We start from the raw sequence: 22160 nt of genomic DNA, 5'->3' as shown, positions 1-22160 counted from the left end.
GCGGGCGCTTCAGCGCAAGAGAGCCAGGCGGAGGGGGGGGCACATAAGCGAGGGCAGGCGGTTGGGGAAAGGGCGCGTGGGCGGGAAGGGGGGAAGGGCGTGCAGGCAGCGCGAGCAGGGTGGGTAGCGGGAGCTTCAGTGAGCACGCCACATCACATTTTTAGTCTCAATACTTTGTTCCTCTCACTATGAGAGAGACGGATATGTGGTGCATCCCTTTCAAACTGGAATGGTGGTAGATGATCCATGTCTAGGCCATGCTGAGAGAACCAATGTGTGACCTGTGCATACCATGATCCTCTGTCTCCTGCCTCAGCCAGCTGTCTAGATGCCTCAAAAGCTCTGTGTGACAATCTGTCCTGTGGCATCTCTCTGAATCTGTCTAGCAGGCATATAGTCTGGAATATGGCCTCTACCATCATAGGAGGCGCAGCAAACTCTGCTCGGATAATGTCATGAGGTACTGACGGTTTGCTGCGTATCATGCGTGCCATCATGAGGGCCTGTGGTCTCTCTATCTGTGTCCACCAATGGGTAGCAAGGCCTGGCGCCCATACCGCTGCTCCATAAATCAGTGCTGGTGTGACTAATGTGTCAAATAGCCACTCCTTCGTCTGGGGCTCCTGAAAATGCGCTTGGTGGCACTGTCTCTCTAGCATAGCCAATGCTGCATATCCCCGTGTGAATCTAGCTCTGGCTGCTGAACCCATGGTAAAGCGTGTGGTTGCTGCAGAGAAGGTAACCCCTAGGTACACGTATGATGTCACCACCTCCACCTGGTGTCCTGCGAGAGTGAATGTCAGCTGACTCTTGCCCTGTCTCGATGTATGAAAGACCATAACCTTGGTTTTCCCAAGGTTCACAGTAAGACCCCTTTGTGTGCAGAAATCATCGAGTGCATGTAGATGCTGTTGTAGACCTCCTGGAGACTCAGACACTAATACAATATCATCAGCATAGAGCATAATATGTACTGAGGTACCTGCTAGATCAACTGCATCTTCGCTTCCCCGTGTAATGAAGTCAGCCACCTCGTCAATGTATAACCCAAATAGCGTGGGGGAAATTGGGCATCCTTGCTTCACATCAGTGGTGCTAGCAATAGTCTCGGACATACCTCCTGGGCATCTGACTCGCCCAAAAACCTGCTCATTTAATGCATAGATGCCCCATGTCATATCTGCTGGTATGCCAAGTGTCAGGTAAAAATTTGAAAGGTGTTTTTGGTCAGTGTACATATGGTGCGTGTGGTGTGCGAATAAACTTTGCCCTGAATGCCTTGGCAAGTGTAAAGGCCGAGTGGTTTGGCAGAAAGTTGGTTTATGCACGTGTTTTGTTTTCCGGAGCAAACGCTGAGATCTGGAGGTTTTATTGCATTAGCATGGTGTACAGATGGTGACTAAATGCAGGGCACCGACGACTGGAATGGTTGTGTTTGGTTTGATGATGTAGCTGACGGAGGCCGGGGGCAGCTCTTGTTTAGGAAAGATTATGGCACCGTATCTTTTGGAAAAGTATAAGGAGAAGGAGAAGCCATTGAGGGTGTGGCCATTATTAAGCTTTAAAAAGAATATATATATATATATATATATATATATATATAATCCACATGGCCATAGTTTTAATGGCCACATGGAAGGCTGGGTTGGCCGCCAGCTCGACGTCTAGAAGACGGGAGAAAAGGGGAAGGTGGCAATCGCGTAAAGACAGAGGGTGGCGCTGCAGAAAAGAGACGCCAGGGAGAGCCAGCGTGGAGTCGTCGCCCTTGCGAAGTGGCTGCAAAACAGAGGAAGTGAAGTCGACTCAGAAAGGTTGGAGAGGCTTGCAGAGGCACAGGCTGAAGACAAGAAGGCGGAGATGCCGTGTTGTTTGAGGGTCTCTTGGGTGCAACAAGAGGTAGGTGCAGCTGGAGGGCGCCAGCTGTGAACGTAGGTGCTGGCGGCTCTAATGCGTGAAGGGCAGCTGCAGGTGTGTGGCTGGCGGGTATCATTGCTACGAGAGGCGAGTTGAGAGGTGCAGCAAGGTTGCCGCCTGTGAGTCTGCAGAGGTGAGATGAAGTGAACAGCAGCCAGGTGCGAAGGGTTGATCACAAAGTTGGTGATATGGAAGGCTGGCGCAGAACTAAAAAGCTGGAGGCGCCTTGGTGATGTAAGTATACAACCGGGCTGGTTCTGCAGGCACAACCATGGAGGCCCTGGAGTGATTGAGGAGAGCAAAGGTAATGGGTGCAGAGGGAGATAGTAAGCTTGGTGATTTGAGCAGCAGAGAGAGGGCTGCTGGCAAGAACTGAAGTGATGTGGCTTGGGCTAGATACAAGAGCAAGGGAAGGTGATGCTGCGTTGAGCAGTGGTTCATGGTGCTGAGGATTGCGCGAGGCTCTGGTGGTTGGTGAAGCTGCTGGTCACGACACACAGAGAGTGGGAGCTGCTGAGTTGAAGGTTAGCTGGTGTGGGCGCCTTCTAGAGAGGAGTAGCTGGTCTTGTGTGGGCGATGATTGCAGGCAGTGCGTGGATGCTGACCAGAGAGAGAGCCTTGGGTCTTTTGTGTGCATTGGTTGCAGAGGTGCTGATGTGTGGGCTGGAGACAGTGGGGCTCGCCTACGACAATTGGCAGGTCGCAGCAGACAGAGGGTAGCCGGGCTACAGAGAAAGTGAAGAAGTGTTGCTGGTGTGGGTGCCCTCTGGAGATTACAGGGACCGGGAGACAGAGGCTTGGTTGTCAGACGCAAGGGTGTATTCCCTTGGCAGTAAATCCTGGCCAGAGTCCTGGTCTTTGGTGTATTTGCTGTGTTTATACAGTGTGTATGGTCCTTCGTGGTTTTGAGCTGTCTTATGGTGTGGGTGGGTGGCGAATGGTGAGAGAGTGTTCCAGCCGGTGGCTGGTGGTGCCCCGTTCGTGGTAGTGTTTCCAAGTTTGCGAGGTGGAAGGGCTATAGAGGCAGGTCTTTTCTTCTTTTTTTCACCTCACATCCTTCTGGTGCCCCCACTGAGGAGTTGCTCAGGCATTGTTTGACTGAGGATAGCTCAGGTATTTCTCTTACGAGGGTGTATGCCCCAGAGTGAGAGATTGAAGGAAGGTGTTTTTGGGTTTTTCTTGGGACTGAAGGTGAAGCTTGAGGGTAAAAATGATGTCTTATCCAGAGTTTTATGGTGGTCCGAATGAGGATGTGGCAGGAAGACCCTTGAAAATCCTTCATTTAGACTCCATATATTGGGCTGAAAATGATATGTACACTCAGCCATATGTAGCCCACATCATAATCTTTCATTAGGATACGCCATGAAGCTTGTTGGAGTAGAAAAATAGGCCCAATAGTAGACCTTCCCAAAGCTGTCCAGAAATTACAGCATGTATACTTCTCCTCATATTACCCAATTTGCTCAAGTAAACCATACCACTTAGTCACGGAAAGTCATCCACAAGTAAGCCATGTTGTTGGACATACTCCAATGATTGCCAAGTAGCCTCATCCATGGGTAATTGCTTCCATTTGACAAGGTATTCATCAATATTCCGATTTCTCAACTCTCTTGTCCTCTTGCCAATAACCCTCTCCGGCTCATAAATGATCTCACCTTCTTCATTCATGGGTGGAAGCTCTTCCATCTCTTGAGGCAAAGATCCCATAAACCTCTTAAGGTTAGATACATGAAACACATTATGGATCCTTGTCGAAGAAGGCAAATCCAACTTGTAGGCCAAATCACCAACCCTCTTGATAATCAAGTATGGTCCATAACACCTATGAGCCAATTTTGAGTTGGTTACACCTTTGAGAGTGTTATGCCGACTCTTGGGAAGCTTCAATAGCACATAATCACCCTCTTGAAACTCCACATTCCTTCTATGAACATCCGCATTAGCCTTCATGACATCTTGAGCCTTCTTCATATTGTCCTTGCAAAGTTGAAGAAGTTGTCTCATTCTTTCCAACTCTTCTTTTGCCAATGGATTGACCACTTTGTCTTCATGGAAGGCTATCGATGGCACATGTACTTGATATCCATAGAGAGCCTCAAATGGTGACATGCCAATACTCAAATGCTTGCTTGAATTATGGCAAAATTCAGCAAGATAAAGCCACTCATCCCAAGATGTTTGCATGTCATGACAATAGTGCCTCAAGTACACCTCAAGCCATTTGTTTGTGCACTCCGTTTGCCCATCCGTTTGAGGGTGATAGGCCGTAGATGGAGTGATTTGAGTACCCAAGCTCTCATATAATGACCTCCAAAAAGTCCCCATGAACTTGGTATCTCGATCACAAACTATGTTGAGTGGCAAGCCATGTATCTTGAATACATGTTCCAAAAATTGCTTGGCAATATGAGATGCTCCATAAGTGGTCTTTGAAGCAATGAAATGGGCTGATTTTGTAAGCCTATCAATCACCACAAATATTTGATCCCATCCATGCTTTGTCTTTGGTAGACCCGTGATGAAGTCCATAGAAATGTGAGTCCATTTACCATCCGGAATAGGTAATGGATGAAGTAAACCACTTGGGAGTTGATGGCTATTCTTATTCTTTTGACAAGAAGCACATTCCATCACAAACTTCTTCACATCTCCCCATATACCTTTCCAATAAAAACTCTTGCTCACTTTATCATAGGTTTTGAGTACACCAAGATGGCCCGAAAGTGGTGAAGAATGCATCTCATGAAGCACCTTTGGTATGTAGAATGAGGTAGGAACCAAATACACCTTATCCTTGTACTACAAGAGACCATTGTGAAACTTGTAATGAGGAAACTCTCCACCATCACCTTGCTGTAATTTGGTATAAATATGGGCAGCACCTTCATTGATGAGGTATTCCTCTTGAATCCCCTTGATCCATTCACTATATACCTCCATGATTGAAGTTGTAGCGCATGCCCACATTCTAGACAATGCATCCGCCACTACATTGTCCTTCCCGGGTGTGTAGGATATCTCAAAATCATATCCTTGAAGTGTGGCCAGCCATCTCTTTTGCTTTGGAGAAAGATTTGGTTGGGAGAGGAAAAATTTCAGCACCCTATGATCACTTCTCACCTTGAAATGAGCACCATAAAGATAGTGATGCCACTTCTTGATGGCATGAAGTATGGCTAGCATCTCTTGCTCATAAACATGAAGCCCCATCTCCTTTTCGGTAAGCTTTCTGCTTTCAAATGCAATGACTCCATGCTCTTGATACAAAACTGCCCCAATTCCTCTACCACTTGCATCCGCCCTCACATAAAATGTCTTTGCAAAATCCGGACATACAAGTATAGGGGCTGAAGTGAGCAACTCCTTGAGCTCATTGAAGCTCTTGTTGGCAATGGAATCCCAAAAGAAAGCCTCCCTCTTGAGCAAGTCGGTAAGAGGTGCCGCAATGGATGCATAATGTTGCATGAATCTTCTATAGAAAGAAGATAATCCCAAAAATCCTCTCAATTGAGTTGTATTGCTTGGTGTTGGCCACTCTTTGACACATGCCACTTTCTTAGGCTCAGCCCTTATGCCATTCTCACCCACCAAGTGTCCAAGATATTCCACTTCATTGACCATGAATGTGCATTTGCTCTCCTTTGCATAAAGCTTGTGCTTCCTCAACACTTTAAACACTTGCTTCACATGACATAGATGTTCCCCTTTGCTCTTGCTATAGATCAAGATGTCATCGAAGAACACTAGCACAAACTTGAAAAGAAGGGGAGCCAATATCCGATTCATCAATGCTTGAAAAGTGGCCGGAGCATTTGTAAGACCAAAGGGCATCACCATGAAGTGAAACAATCCCCTTTCCGTCCTAAATGCTGTCTTCTCTTCATCACCTTCCTTCATCCTTATTTGATGATATCCCGATCTCAAATCAATCTTGGTGAAGAACTTTGCCCCTTTGAGCTCATCAAGAAGATCATCAATGCGAGGTATGGGATACCTATTCTTGATTGTGACCTTGTTCAAGTCACGATAATCAATGCACATGCGAAAGGATCCATCCTTCTTCTTCACCAAGAGAACGGGAGATGCAAATGGAGATTGTGAAGGTTGAATAAGACCCATAGCAAGCAAATCTTGCACTTGCTTAGCCACTTCCTCTCTTTCTACCTTAGACAAACGGTAAGGAGGCTTGTTGACAACCTTTGCATTCGGTTCAAGTACTATGGCATGGTCAATCTCCCTCTTAGGTGGTAGACTCTTTGGCACTTGCAAAATATCTTCATACTCCTTAAGAAGAGTTGCCATTTCCTCATCTATGTGCTGTCCACTGCCTTCCATCCCCTCTTGGGTAACATGTAACACATAGATAGTGCCAAAAGCCTTAATCTCTTTCTTGAGTCGCCTTGGAGTGATCAAAGAGAGCTTCTTAGGTGCATTTGCAGCAAGTACCACTTGTTGCCCATGATGTAGAAAGCTCATGAAACCTTGTTGAAGGTTCATGTGAATGTCACCAAGTGAAGCCAACCAATCACACCCCATGATAATGTCGATGGGACCCATATCCAAAACCACCAAATCACCTTCCCAAGTGTATGAAGAGGATAAAACCACTTTTGTAGAAGGGCAAACCAAGCTAGTCTTCTCACTTTCCCCATTTGCCACTTGCACTTGGAACGTTGTAGGTGTCTTCTTTGTGTTGAGTTTGAGAGAGTTGATGGATTTAGAGTTGATGAAGCTATGAGTGCTCCCGGAATCCACAAGAATATGTGCAACCCTCCCATTGATGGTCCCCACCAACCTTAGTGTGCTTGGGTTCTTGCAACCCGCCAACAACTCTTGTGAGATAGAGCATATGCAAGCTGAAATTTCTGCATTTGGTAGGCATGTCTCCGTCCACAAGGCTTTCCTTAACTCCACCTCCCGGATCAAACGGAAACTCACCATCCTCCGTGATGAAAGAATGGTCTTCAAGTGACTCCTCAAGTGCTTCTTCATTGCAATCCTCCCATTCCTCAATGTCATGAGAGTCATCCTTGTTCTCTTCCTCATCCATGAGGATCATAGTGGCCACAATCTTCTTTGATTTGCACACATGCCCGGGTGACCACCTCTCTTTGCACTTGAAACATAGCCCTTTGCTTCTCAACTCCTCAATCTTTGGATCATCCATTCTTTGAGTCTTCTTGAAGGGTTGAAAGGGCTTCTTCTTCATGAAGTCACTACTCTTTTTGGCATCAAATTGATGTATCCCATTCTTTGGCTGTCCACCCCCAAATGATGTAGGAGTTCTTGGATTAGAGGATGGTAATGTAGAGGTAGGACCTTTCCCAAAATTGTAAGAAGTAGTGGTTGGTTTGAGTGTGTCTTTGGTGAAGGTCATGGGCTGAGACCTCTTGTACTTTGGCTCATAGAGTTCGGCTAACCTCATAGCTTCTTTCAGAGAGCTAGGCCTTTGAGCCGACACATCCGCCTTGATGAAGTGTTCAAGCCCATGCACAAACTTTTTCATCTTCATGTCTTCACTCAAGCCTTCCACGTACATTGAAAGCTTCAAAAATCTCTTGATGTAACCTCTCACCATCATCCCCTTTTGAGAAAGCTCATACCATTCTTCATGGTATCGGTCGAGCACTAAGGGTGAAATGAAGGCCAAGTTCATCTCCCGCTTCAATCCTTCCCAAGTTGATGGCGTGTTCCCTTGTTTGACCAAGTGCCTCCACCATTGATGAGCATAATCTTCAAGATGTAAGGAGGAAAATTGTACCATATCACGCTCACTTTTTGGGTAAAGTTGGAAATAGGTGTCAAGCTTGGTAGCCCACTCCTCCAACTCTTGCGGAGATGACCCGTCACCTTTGAACTTTGATAGTGAGATTTTGTCTTTGACATCCTTGGAAGATATGTGGGATGGGTTATCATGTTGGGTAGAGGGCTTGAATCTTTGCATCTTCGAGTATGACTCCATAAATTGTGCAAAGTCTTTGTAATCCCTCTTGATGATATTCGACAATTCCATCCACTTCTCGTGAGCATCCCTTTGTCTTTGGGCAAAGGACATTTGATTCCAATCGAGTGCAATCTCCTCATCATTCACAAACACCTCATCCTCTTCCCTTGAATGCATTGCCCTAGAAAAGGTAGGACCCTTTGATGCATTGAGGTGAGACAAACCCGAATGAAAAGAAGGAGGAAACATGTCCTTGACAAGAGGTCTCCGTGCATCCGCCATGAATCCCCGAGTGGATGCTCCCAATGGATCCTCTTGTACGGCCTTCATGGAATCCTCATTCAAGATGCCCTTGCCTTTTCTTTGCTCATAGTCACCATAATTCCCATGCTTTTCTTGTGCTTGAGACTTCCCAAACTTGTCCTCCATCACACCAATCCGTGAGGATAATGTTTCAAAATGAGAATCAAGCTTGGAGTCTAAGGTCTCCAACCGTTGTACAAGCATTTGCATGAGGGTGTCATGGTTAACCGCCGCTTGTGTCCCTTGAGAAATTTGATTATGTACATTGCCCCCATTGTCTTCATTGATGAATGCATCCCTTGCATCCATATTACCTTCCATGTCCTCATCACCAATGATCATTTCTTGCACAACATCCCCACCCTTGCGTGGTCTTCCCTTCGGCATAGTGAAGAAATGCAAGATGTTGGTAGAATGCCCAAATGATGTCGGAATTGGACAAAAGAAGGTTCTATGGGTAGGTAATGGTGTCTACTATCCTCCCAAATGAACACAGTAAGAATTAGGTGTGGGCAAGTACTCTCTGTTTTAGGGTTTGTGCGGGACAGCTGAAAGTAGTAATTTGGCTCTAAAACGCAAAATATATGTCGGAATTAGGATTTTGACGGCTCTATAGAAAGCTAACGGAAGATAGAACCTACCCCTAAAAGCATTTTGATTCAGTCAAAGTGGAAGTATATTCTGTTTGACTTTGACCAGAAAGTCAACATGACTACTTTGACCGAGATTGTGATATCCGATTAAGGGGTTCTATGGCTCATTTGAAAACTCTCAAGGAGTAGAATAGAGTCGTGTAATCACTCGGACCTAATCCCAAAAACCCTAGGACTGAATTAGGGTTTTGTAAAATCCCAGAAATTCCCAAAATTCGGTCCCAAAGCTCAATCCGGCTACAAATGATTGGTGTTTCTCCCCTTGGTAGTTGTGAATAACTCTTCAAGTGTATCCATGGGGTAAATCTCCAATCAATAAGCTTGTTTGGCTCCCTTGTTGGAAAAATTCCGATAGAGTCTCCTTTGTAATTGGAACCAAATCTCAAATGAAAATGCAACTTCTCAAATCACAATGCAATACTCTTTGTATCCCACAATGTCATGAAAGATCATATGCACTCTTTGTCCATCAAAGCATTTGCAATATCCACACAATATGACGGAAAAGGGGCCCCATTGTCCAAATGCATCCACAAAGTCGATGGTGAGGATTGTTGAGGACGCGCGTTGAAGCTTGCCGATCTCCCGGCCAAGCTCTTCTCACCCCTTCACCGAGTTTTCCTCCAAGGTGAAGGTTGAGGCCATTTCTTCACACCGGTGTACCTAATCCCCCTTTGTACCGCTTTACCAAGCAATCACGGCACAAAGAGTTCAAGCCATTCTCCCCTTGGCCTCTCCAACCAATGCCAAGGTACCCTCACACATTGCTAGATTCTATAGAAACTTGAAGTGGTAGCAATGGTGAGTGTAGGTACAAAATGATGTGGATAATATCAAATGATAGAACAAGTTTGTTGGCTTACAAGTATTGAGCATGACTCATGCCCTTTTACAATTTAGAACTCATCAATAAAGCATGGACTCATGCCTCAATCCATCATCCAAAAGCTCCAACATAAACCAACAATTCACAATGCCCTCACCATGGCATTTGCATAAGCATTTGTTAACCACAATCAAGGCATTTGCAATTGCATTCCAACAATCCCTTTCACATCATATTGACAAATGCATGCTTCCAAAACTTATGCTCTCTTATGCCCATGTGTAAAACATAGCATTGGCATGGCTAGGTATAGCATCCATAGTGTCCATATGGCATCAAGATGAGCATGAGGGACTCCAAAAACATTGCATAAGCTTGCTATTCCATCAATGGCATGCCAAATGAGACATAATGAAGAAAATCCCCCAAAATGTGATCTATGAATTGGCCAAGCTCATGTGGAATCAATTCCTTTCACCATTGCCATCAATAATGCATGGAGAAGCAATATTGGCATGTGAATGGTCAAGCTTTAATGGTTAATTTCTGAAAATTAGGGGAGTTTGAATGTGTCCAACCCTAATCCATTCCCAAGCTCCACCAAATGCTTCAAACTTGCAAGAAATTGATCAAACCACTCACCAATGTCATCCGGAAAGCTTCAATGGTAGAAAATGTTGAAGAAGCCTCTTGTTGAAGAAAAACGTAGCCTCTTTTTGCTCCCTGATTTGCAGCCAAAGAACACCATTTCTCCCTCTCCATTGGCCATGAAATGCTCCCCAAAATCTCACCAAAAAGGGCTAAAACACTTAGCAATCCTTCATGAAGCTTGTGGCTAAGCTTCATAGCTTGGAGGAGGCATGGAAGAGGCGACGAAAATCAGCGAAAATCAGCCCCAAAATTCAACGTGGAAGTGAAAATTCAGCCCCATTGCTAGTCTCCATGCTCATTGAGAGAAGAAATCACCATAATATGATGCTTGCAGCCATCTATGTTGAGTAGAACTTGGCAATGAAAGCTCAACTTTCAGCCATGGAGAAAGGTTCACAAGCTCCCAAATCTTGAGAAAAAATTTGCAAGAAAGAGGCTCAAATGAAAGATCTCAAGAAGCTCTACAAAAACCCTAAGGTTTGGCATCAAAACGGGTAAAGGAAGAGCATCCCATGGCTATGGAAAGCTTGAGGAAGAAGAAGATGATTACTAAACGTGATTAGCATAAAAGTTAATTGCAATTAGTCACTTGCCCTAAGTTTTGGCCCGACTGCCCCAAATTTTTGGTTCAGAGGTCCAAAATTTGGTCCAAAAATGGCAAAATTGGCCAAAATCACTCAAAATTCAAGCAATTTCCATGAAATGCTCACCATCTCCATGAGATTAAGCAAGATTAGAGAAGATTTGTCAAGAATCACTCAAGGATTACAAGAAAATGAGAAAAAAAATGAAAGAAACTCAAATTTTCAAGCAAATTTTCCCAACAACCCATGCATGCCCATGATCAAAATCAAGAGCTCTGATACCAATTGGAATGAAGGGATGTAATGCATGAAAAATATGAGTAATCACCATGTAAACATGATGCCTAAGTGTGTTTAGTCTCTCACCAAGAGAATGGAAATAGCCTTCCACAAGCCAAGAGAGAAGCCATGAGCTCCAAGAAACATAAATTTCCATTTCTAAAAATGATCATCAAAAGTTACAACCATGGTCCAAGTCCCCTCTTTTATACATGGACTTGTCCCATTATTAACCCTATTGAATAAAGTTCCTACTTTATTACAGATATGAAGCAAATGGTTGATCTTATGAAGAATTTGAGCTTAAATTTAATGGGAAGTACATGTGGTGGACGTGGTAGAGGCAGAGGCAATAATCATGAAGGGCGAGATGGACAAGCAGGGCATGGACGTGGTCATGGTAGGGGCCGTCGTTTCATCCCTACATGCTGGAACTGTGGTGAACTTGGTCATCTGAGTACAGATTGTGATAAGCCTCAGCGAATGGGTGGTGATATGTACCCATTACCTTCACAGCTACCTGATAGGTCAAATGATTATGGTATTGATATCAGGGATCAAGCAGGCCCAAGTGGAATCACAGTTGAGGAGAAGGGTAAAACTAAGGTGATAGATGTGGTCACCCTTGAGAAGACGAAGGAGGCAGAAGCTGATGTGATGCCTTTGGGGAAACGGATGCCACAGGAAAGGGAAAGCAAGGATGCTGCAAGGCCCAGCAGGAAGAAAGGAAAAGTGAAGGAGAGGATGTGAAGGTCAAGCAGAAGCGGAAGCCTCGTAGGAAGTTTCAGGTAACTGATTTTCCACTAGGGGGTGGGCAGGATAGCTACAGTTTGCAGAAAGACATGGCTGAAAGGAAGGCTAACATTACTTTTGGGCAATTGATAGAGTTAGCTCCCAATTTGAAGCGTCAGTGGAAAAGACTTGTGAACCCAAGAGAGAAGGAGCCTGCCAAAGGGATAGTGACTGTTCTATCTGTCCAGGAGTTACCTGATATATGTCCTTTGGTGAATGTGTGGTACAAAGGGAAGAATCTGGGAGAAGCATACATAGATGGTGGAGCACAGATTTGTGTAATCACATTGGCAGCTGTGGAGAGGCTTGGTCTTAATTTTACTGAAGCGTCTGGATTCCGAATTCGGCTAGCTAATCATCAGAAGGTCAAATGCTTAGGTATGATTAAGGAGTTGGAATTGGAAGCTTTCGATGTAAAGGTGCTTGTGGATTGTCATGTTATGCCTGCAGGAATGGGTGCATTCCCCATCATTTTGGGAAGACCATGGCTGAGAGCAGTGAAGGCTGTTCAGGATTGGAGGAAAGGGGTCATTACTCTGTATGATAGGAGAGGGGATAAAAAATAGTTTAATATGGATAACCAAAAGCCTGTTCGTGATGAAGAGGAAAGTGAAGCTGATTCGAGTGATGATACGACCAGTACCACTACTAGTGAAGGAACAGAGGATACTTCATCCAGTGAGGAGGATGCAGAGATGGATGCCCTGGTTATTGATGAGGAAGTACTTGGTGATGAGGTTGCTGAACAAGAAGAGACCATACAGGAAGAATGCGAGGAGGTACAAGTGGATCATGAGCAAAGGTATGCCTGTGATGTGAAAGAGTCTGCTTTTGAATTTTTGAATGAACCTGTGTGGGATGAGTGGGATATAGACAGTCTACAGGATGATGAACCTGAGTTAGAGTTGGATGATGAGATGTGCATGAATGTTAAAAAAGCCATGACTAGGATTGAGGCTATGAAGGAAGAGAAACACCAGACGTCTTTGAATGGTGTTGATGCTATGGATGAGAGGGATGCTGTAATAGATGAATTTCTTGGTGGTTTTGATGAAGATGAGCACACAGGAATTGAGGTGGATGCTTTGGGAATGGTGCCTTTTGAAGGGGAGTTTGTTTTGCCTGTGGTGGCTGGTTTTGATGGTGATGTTTCTTATGCTGATGGACAGGAAAATGTTATGGTACAACCGGTTTTTTTTGATGAAGCTTTCATCAATTTTTACCCTCAGCAGGAATTGGTTCGCTGGTTCTCTAATATTGGTGTTGATCATATTAGGGATTTTGGGATTGAGATGAGGCAGGATGGTGTGTATGTCAGGAGCTTAGTTTCCAGAAGCTCTGGTATTGTGTTGTGGGATATGGGATGGAAAATTATGCCTGTGAAAAATGACAGAGTTTCTTGGATCACCTGGAATAGAGATGTGTTGGTTACACTGTATGATGCTCAGAGGATAGATGGAGGGAAACGTGGTCATATGCTTTCTGCTGATCATAAATGATTCAGCAGGCTAGGGGTTGGGCAAAGTATGTCAGGTAAAAATTTGAAAGGTGTTTTTGGTCAGTGTACATATGGTGCGTGTGGTGTGCGAATAAACTTTGCCCTGAATGCCTTGGCAAGTGTATAGGCCGAGTGGTTTGGCAGAAAGTTGGTTTATGCACGTGTTTTGTTTTCCGGAGCAGACGCCGAGATCTGGAGGTTTTATTGCATTAGCATGGTGTACAGATGGTGACTAAATGCAGGGCACCGACGACTGGAATGGTTGTGTTTGGTTTGATGATGTAGCTGACGGAGGCCGGGGGCAGCTCTTGTTTAGGCAGCTCTTGTTTAGGAAAGATTATGGCACCGTATCTTCTGGAAAAGTATAAGGAGAAGGAGAAGCCATTGAGGGTGTGGCCATTATTAAGCTTTAAAAAGAATATATATATATATATATATATATATATATATAATCCACATGGCCATGGTTTTAATGGCCACATGGAAGGCTGGGTTGGCTGCCAGCTCGACGTCTAGAAGACGGGAGAAAAGGGGAAGGTGGCAATCGCGTAAAGACAGAGGGTGGCGCTGCAGAAAAGAGACGCCAGGGAGAGCTAGCGTGGAGTCGTCGCCCTTGCGAAGTGGCTGCTAACAGAGGAAGTGAAGTCGACTCAGAAAGGCTGGAGAGGCTTGCAGAGGCGCAGGCTGCAGACAAGAAGGCGGAGATGCCATGTTGTTTGAGGGTCTCGTGGGTGCAACAAGAGGTAGGTGCAGCTGGAGGGCGCCAGCTGTGAACGTAGGTGCTGGCGGCTCTAATGCGTGAAGGGCTGCTGTGCAGGTGTGTGGCTGGCGGGTATCATTGCTACGAGAGGTGAGTTGAGAGGTGCAGCAAGGTTGCCGCCTGTGAGTCTGCAGAGGCGAGATGAAGTGAACAGCAGCCAGGTGCGAAGGGTTGATCACAAAGTTGGTGATATGGAAGGCTGGCGTAGAACTAAAAAGCTGGAGGCGCCTTGGTGATGTAAGTATACAGCCGGGCTGGTTCTGCAGGCACAACCATGGAGGCCCTAGAGTGATTGAGGAGAGCAAAGGTAATGGCTGCAGAGGGAGACAGTAAGCCTGGTGATTTGAGCAGCAGAGAGAGGGCTGCTGGCAGGAACTGAAGTGATGTGGCTTGGGCTAGATACAAGAGCAAGGGAAGGTGATGCTGCGTTGAGCAGTGGTTCGTGGTGCTGAGGATTGCGCGAGGCTCTGGTGGTTGGTGAAGCTGCTGGTCACGACACATATAGAGTGGGAGCTGCTGAGTTGAAGGTTAGCTGGTGTGGGCGCCTTCTAGAGAGGAGTAGCTGGTCTTGTGTGGGCGATGATTGCAGGCAGTGCGTGGATGCTGACCAGAGAGAGAGCCTTGGGTCTTTTGTGTGCATTGGTTGCAGAGGTGCTGATGTGTGGGCTGGAGACAGTGGGGCTCGCCTACGACAATTGGCAGGTAGCAGCAGACAGAGAGTAGCCGGGCTACAGAGAAAGTGAAGAAGTGTTGCTGGTGTGGGCGCTCTCTGGAGATTACAGGGACCGGGAGACAGAGGCTTGGTTGTCAGACGCAAGGGTGTATTCCCTTGGCAGTAAATCCTGGCCAGAGTCCTGGTCTTTGGTGTATTTGCTGTGTTTATACAGTGTGTATGGTGCTGTATGTTTTTAGCTGAAATAATCATCTGTCCTTCGTGGTTTTGAGCTGTCTTATGGTGTGGGTGGGTGGCGAATGGTGAGAGAGTGTTCTAGCCGGTGGCTGGTGGTGCCCCGTTCGTGGTAGTGTTTCCAAGTTTGCGAGGTGGAAGGGCTATAGAGGCAGGTCTTTTCTTCTTTTTTTCACCTCACACCAAGCGTTCAGAATACCAACCCGCATGTGGTGTTGAGACTGCAGGCGCTGAAAGAGCCTCTCTTGTGGTACTGTGTCAAATACCTTGCGGAAATCCACAAAGCAGCAATAGAGCTTTCTGTTCCTCACTCTGGCCTGATTAATCATACATCTCAAAGTGAATACATGGTTAGTGGTAGAGAAAGCTCTCCTGAAGCCTGCTTGCCCTGATGAGAGAGAGAGGAAGAAAGAAAGAAAGCTGTATTAACGTCTACTAGAGGCCGAACTTGACCTATGAGACAAATCAATGTACAACTGTCAATGTCTTTTGGATGTCCATAAAAAAAAGGACAAAATGAACATGAAATAAAGTATGAAAGTACTGAGCTAGTAGGGGGGTGTGATGGATGTAGCACTTTTGCTAGAGGCTCAGTATGCAACCTTTATGCATAGGGTATACAAGAATGCAATGCAGATCTGTCTAGCTCCAACCAGTACCATAATGGGGGTGTAATATGTGATACATAGGCGATGGCGAGACAAAAATACCTCGGAGCATGATCTCCGGGTGTGAGTGTAAGTGAGCTAGCCGCTCTTGGATATGGTGCTGATGTTGAGCCCGTATCTCTGTGATCTCCCTCTGATGTAGTCTGGGAGTCTAGCTCTCGGTCTCCATCTGGCTCGGAGGTCCGCAGCACGCTAAAGTGTAACCCCCTCCTGTGTCAGGGTAGGCACTGGGATAGATCTCTGGAAGAAATCAATGAGCTAGAGCTGTCGCCCACCTCTCCTTGTGGTATGAGTCCGTATCAGTGTCTCTCTGTGGCGTGTCTCTAACAAGAACTGGCCAAATCTGTGCTGGTCTGCGGACTCCATGATCTGGTGGAGTGAGGGATGCCCACTGAAGATGGTGGTGTATCTCTCTCTAATGACACTATATGCTCTGCATCTACATACATAATGTTCCTCACTTTGAACCTCCTCTTGGCATAGTCTGCATATCCTCTCTGCTCTAGGGATCCGTGCTGCCCTACCTGCCTCAATCTCAAGCTGGTGTGATGACACTCTGAGCTGGCCAATCGCCACTCGGGCACTGTGAGGGATGTACACATCCATGTATCCAGGTCTCTGTATGAATCCATCCACTGAGATACGCATAAACTGATCTTTGTAGTATAGCATCTTCGGCGGTAGAGGCTGATTGGGTGTATCCAAGTCTCTTGAGTGTATCATTGCCATAAATCCTGCCCAAGGACTCTGTTCCTCTCACTGTGAGAGAGCTGGATGTGTGGTGCATGTATATCATATTGGAAAGGTGGCATGTGATCTATGTCGAGACCATGCTGAATGAGCCACTGTATCATCTGTGAATACCATGATCTCCTATCTCCACTCTCTGCGAGCTGCCTGGACGCCTCAAAAGCTCTATGTGAGAGTCGATCTTGTGGCATATCTCTGATTCTTTGTATGAAGCAGATCGTCTGGAAGAGGGCATCTACTAGCATAGGAGGTGCAGCAAACTCCGTCCGGACAATGTCATGTGGGACGGAGGGTTTGCTGCGGATCATTCGTGAGAGCATGAGAATCTGAGGCCTCTCTATCTGAGACCATGTGGAGGTGGCGAGCCCAGGTGCCCATACTGCTGCAGCATACATCAAAGCAGGGGTGAGTAGTGTGTCAAACAACCACCCCTTCGTGCGGGGCTCCTGGAAGTGTGCCTGGTGACACGGTCTCTCTAGCATGGCCAGAGCTGCATACCCTCGTGTGAGTCTATCCCTGGCTGCCTGTGCCATAGTAAATCTTCCTGGCGGAGTCGTAAATGTAATCCCCAGGTACACATATGAGTCTACCACCTCTACCTGTGCTCCTGCTAGTGTGAAGATGGCCTGTCGTCGAACTGGCCCTGAGGTGTGGAAAATCATGGCCTTGGTTTTCCCAAGGTTCACTGTAAGCCCCCTCTGTGTGCAGAAGTCATCGAGTGCCTGGAGATGGTGCTGTAGTCCCATCCGCGACTCAGAGACCAGAATAATATCATCTGCATATAGCATAATGTGGACTGTGGTACCTGAGATGTCTACCCCGTCCCCACCACCGTGACCAATGAAGTCAGCCACCTTATCGATGTATAGCCCAAATAGTGGAGGAGAGAGTGGGCATCCTTGCTTCACACCTATGGTGCTAGCAATAACATCAGATAGCCCCCCGGGGCATCGTATGCGCCCGAGGACCTGCTCATATAAAGCATAGATACCCCAAATCATATTAACGTGTATGGAAGACCCCAAGGGCCTATGAGACCAAAAGTAATACAAAGGTACCATGGATATACTGAGCCATGGAAAATTGAAAGAAAAAGTAAAATGAAAACATTTCACATACATGTGATCAATAGATGATCCTGTGTAGAGTCAGATATGCTGTGATCAGCTAATGACGATACCTGCCTCAGCTAGAACCGATCTTATGGAGGAGTGAATGTCAAGCCTCTGCGATGGGAGCATGTCATGTCGGCGGAGAACCTCACGAATCTGTCTGTGTGGTGGAGGGTTCTGATGCTTTTGGTCGGGGACGTCTGGCTTACAGAATGGATCGAGCTCTCTCGTTAAGAACTCCTCTGGGGCGTGGAGCTGGAGGGTGCGTACGGGTGGTGGGCTTTGATGTCGTAGTAGAGGAACTGTTGTGGGCAGTGGATTCCAATGTGGATGTGTGTACTACAAAGAAATCTGTGCTGGCTCTCTGAGAGAGAGAGAGAGAAAGAAAGAAAGAAAGAAAGAAAGATTTTATTAACGTCTTCCAAAAGACCGAACTTGGCCTATGAGACAAATCGGAGTACCTTTATGGGGTATCCTCTGTCATCCCAACAAAATGAAAAAGTAATGAATAAAAAAGCTGAATCTGGGTGTGCAGGGGATGGAGCTCTATTACTAGGAGAATGCAAAGCTATATGCATGGAGTATACAATCATGATATGCAACCTAGCTAGCTCCATCCTGTACCATACTGGGGGTATAAAATGGTATACATCAGTGAAGGGGGTGTCCACAGCTCCCTGAAGAACATGCCTGGGTGTGCTCTGAAGCGAGCCAGTCGCTCCGCACCCTCTCTGTGAAACTGAGCTATGATCTGTGTCCTCTCTCTCTGGTATAGGCGTGGTGTCCGAAAGCCAGGTGTCCTCTGTCTCCTGCGGGCTCTAAGTGTCTCTGCTCTCTGGAGAGTAATTCCCTGCCGTGTAGGGGCTGGGAGGGGTATTGATCTCTGAAAAAATGTCGTAATTTGTGTCAGTCGCCCCCCCTCTGGAGCTGTCTGAGCCTATAATAATGTCTCTTTGTGGCACTGTATGTCTAGAATGTATCTCCCCAGTATGCGCTGGTCTGCTGTCTCAAAGATCTGGCGTAGGAAATGTGGCTCTCTGAATAAAATGGGATATCTCTCTCTGATGGCTGTATATGCTCTGCATCTGCATACATAATGCTCCTCACTCTCCACCTCCTCTCTGCACAATCTGCATACCCTCTCCTTTCGGGGGATCCGTGCTGCTCTGCCAGTCTCAATCTCCAATCGGTGTGATGAAACTCTGAGCTGACCAATAGCCAGTCGGGAGCCGTGTAGTTAAAAGCCCTCCATGTATCTAGGCCTCTCTATAAATCCATCATCAGTGATACTCATGAAGTGATCTTTGTAGTATAGCATCTTCGGTGGAAGAGGCTGTGTAGGCGATATCCATGTCTCTCGTGTATAGAGCTGCCATTAGATCCTATCTCAATACTCTGTTCCTCTCACTATGAGAGAGACGGATATGTGGTGCATCCCTGTCATACTGGAATGGTGGTAGATGATCCATGTCTAGGCCATGCTGTGAGAACCAATGTGTGACCTGTGCATACCATGATCCTCTATCTCCTGCCTCAGCCAACTGTCTAGATGCCTGAAAAGCTCTGTATGATAATCTGTCCTGTGGCATCTCTCTGAATCTGTCTAGCAGGCATATAGTCTGAAATATGGCCTCTACCATCATAGGATGCGCAGCAAACTCTACTCGGATAATGTCATGAGGTACTAACGGTTTGCTGCGTGCCATCATGAGGGCCTGTGGTCTCTCTATCTGTGTCCACCAATGGGTAGCAAGGCCTGGCGCCCATACTGTTGCTCCATACATCAATGCCGGTATGACTAATGTGTCAAATAGCCACCCCTTCGTCCGGGGCTCCTGAAAATGCGCCTGGTGGCACTGTCTCTCTAGCATAGCCAATGCTGCATATCCCTGTGTCAATCTAGCTCTGGCTGCTGAACCCATGGTAAAGCGTGTGGCTGCTGCAGAGAAGGTAACCCTAGGGACACGTATGATGTCACCACCTCCGCCTGGCATCCTACGAGAGTGAATGTCAACTGACTCCTGCCCTCTCTCGATGTATGAAAGACCATAACCTTGGTTTTCCTAAGGTTCACAGTAAGACCCCTCTGTGTGCAGAAATCATCGAGTGCATGTAGATGCTGCTGTAGACCACCTGGGGACTCAGACACTAATACAATATCATCAGCATAGAGCATAATATGTACTGAGGTACCTGCTAAATCAACTCCATCTCCGCCTCCCCGTGTAATGAAGTCAGCCACCTCATCAATGTATAACCCAAATAGCGTGCGGGAAAGTGGGCATCCTTGCTTCACACCAATGGTGCTAGCAATAGTCTCGGACATACCTCCTGGACATCTGACTCGCCCAAAAACCTGCTCATATAATGCATAAGCTCTTGCTCCAGCACTGCACCATAGAGTTTGGCCAGCACGTGGCCAACCATAACCGTCCTGTAGTTGCTCGGATCGAGCATATCCCCTGTTTTGTGAATCGGCACAATGGTGTGCATCGTCCACTCCGCAGGCAAACCCTCTGCTAGTGCCCTGTTAAACAGGTGTGCAAGAAAAGGAGCTAAAGAATCTACTGCATATATGAGATGCTCACCCTGCAGGCCCATATTGTCGGCGGCCCGTCCATGCTGTAGGCGGCGGATAGCTTCCTGTACCATCGAGTGGGTAAAGAAGCTAGCTGTGGTAGGTCGAGGCTTCTGTGGGGCTGAGGTATAGGTGGCTGCTGTGGGGCATGGTATAGACCCTCTGCATATGTGTGCCATGTCTGTGGGTCTGCAATAGGTGTCGGGGTTGGGGGCTCTCTGAAGTGCCGCCATGAGACAGGGCTATCTCTACTCATGAAGAAATGAAAGATCTCTAGCTCCTGTATCTCTGCGAAGGCCCGCCTTTTGCGGCGAGTAAGTCTCCTCATCTCTCTCCTCGACTCCTGCTCTGTGATGGCTCCCAAGGCTGTCTGTATGCGGAGTCGTGAGTATAGGGCTCTGCACTCGTCATCATACCATCTGTTCTGGGGCATAGTCCCAGGTCTCGCAGGCTCTCCTGAGTGTACACGATGTGGGAAGCTCTGTAATGCAGCCGTGTGTAGGAGTGATGCGAGCTGGGCTGTAATGGTATCCATAGATGCCAGGGGATCCATGAGTAGGAGCCCATCCTCTACTCTGCCAGTGTATATGTTTGCCATGTCATGTGTGAAGTAGATGGTAGTGTGTGGCGTCGGTGTGTGGCGGGTTGGTGATACTGGTAATCCGGCTAGTGAAAATGCCAAGTATGTATGATCTGCCCCAATAGGACGAGGTGGAATGGAGAATGAGGTGACAAGCTGTGATGCCTCCAAAGACCCCATAATGAAGTCTACCACCGTGCCTCCGGTCCGTGTATGACCCCCATGTGGGAAGCATGTCAGCCCTCCTGATCCCGGCCACTATAGCATCCCGTTATAAATAACGAGACGATGCCTGGTTCCTAACTCTAGTAAGTGGTCCCCATAATGTCCTCTGTCTGGTCCAGTGTCCTCTGATGCCCGACTAGCCCCTATCTCCTCTGGATCCACAGGGTGGAGGATCTCCATGTCATCATAGTCATACACCTCAGACTGTCTGCTCTGTGTGTGGGCATTGAAGTCGCCCGTAAGAAATACTTCCCCTAGTGTAGAATAATGCATAATCTCCTCTGACAGACAAGTGTATGGCGAGGCTCCTATCTCCTCCTCTTGTGGCATGTCCTCTGTAATGACATAGGAGGATCCTGATGGAGAAAAGTAACATAGAGGTATGTATATAACCCTGTCCTGTGAGAGCTGTAAGCTGATCCACATGTATCTGGCCTCTGGATCCTGTGCTACCACTCTCAGTCTCCCCTGTAGCTCCCGTCTGAATAGGACTGCTACTCCCCCCGACCCTCTCGAGGTACCCTGGCGTGTGGTCCTCCTGTATGCTGACTCCCACTGGAATCCCTCTCTTTTTTTTTTCTTTTTTTTTTTCTTTTTTTTTTTTCCGGGAAAAAGATCCTTCTATTAGTTAATGAGAAAACGCCATAAGGCTACAAAGCTCACCTTGCAAGGAGGGATAAAACACAGTGAACTCCTGAGCTCCACCCCCGTGGCTGGCCGCTCTCTGGGGGGGGCTACCTAGTAGTACATGTGGGAGGTGAGAAAAGCCAGACTGGAGGCCTGTAGTGCCAAGTGACATCCTCGCCCCTCGCGGTGAGGAAAGGGCCAGGGTGCCAAGTGCGGAGGAAAGCCTTGCGGCGCCCTCTCATGCGATCCGAGTCGCCCTGGAGTTTCCCCCAGTGTCCTCTCAAGGTGTGAATGATGTCCACCCAGAGGGCCTGTATGACCTCCGCCGGTGGAGTCGCCTGGCGGTCAATGGCCTCCCTGCATCGGGCTCTCCATATGTGCCAAGCCGTCATGCTGCTGATCATCTCCCATCTGTGCCCGACCCCCTCCTGAGGGGCTGCCGATGAGAAGTCTGGCGTCGGAACCACCGCCATCGCCCTGTCAGAGACCTGGATGGTCGCGCT

At 47.0% G+C, this 22160-nt stretch overlaps 2 protein-coding genes across 6 annotated transcripts in view; one reads left to right on the top strand and one right to left on the bottom strand.

Moving 5' to 3' along the window:
- LOC147615494 (transducin family protein / WD-40 repeat family protein) overlaps positions 1 to 22160 on the top strand; it is a 275467-nt gene that overhangs the window by 77524 nt on the left and 175783 nt on the right. The window lies entirely within an intron of this gene.
- On the bottom strand, positions 13793 to 17624 carry LOC147615495 (uncharacterized). The gene has a single exon (XM_086779597.1). It carries the CDS (start codon positions 17594 to 17596, stop codon positions 16505 to 16507), a length of 1092 nt encoding a protein of 363 aa, XP_086635723.1. The 5' UTR covers positions 17597 to 17624; the 3' UTR covers positions 13793 to 16504.

This window comes from Cibotium barometz, chromosome 40, assembly GCF_041138505.1.
Source record: "Cibotium barometz isolate CiBa-2024 chromosome 40, ASM4113850v1, whole genome shotgun sequence".
NCBI lineage: Eukaryota > Viridiplantae > Streptophyta > Polypodiopsida > Cyatheales > Cibotiaceae > Cibotium > Cibotium barometz.
Note: the sequence above shows the minus strand (reverse complement) of the source record. Positions and strands in the feature narration are given on the sequence as shown.

Coding starts and splice junctions, on each gene's coding strand:
- LOC147615495 (XM_086779597.1), bottom strand. CDS start 17,596: ATGGTACCTTTGTATTACTTTTGGTCTCATAGGCCCTTGGGGTCTTCC.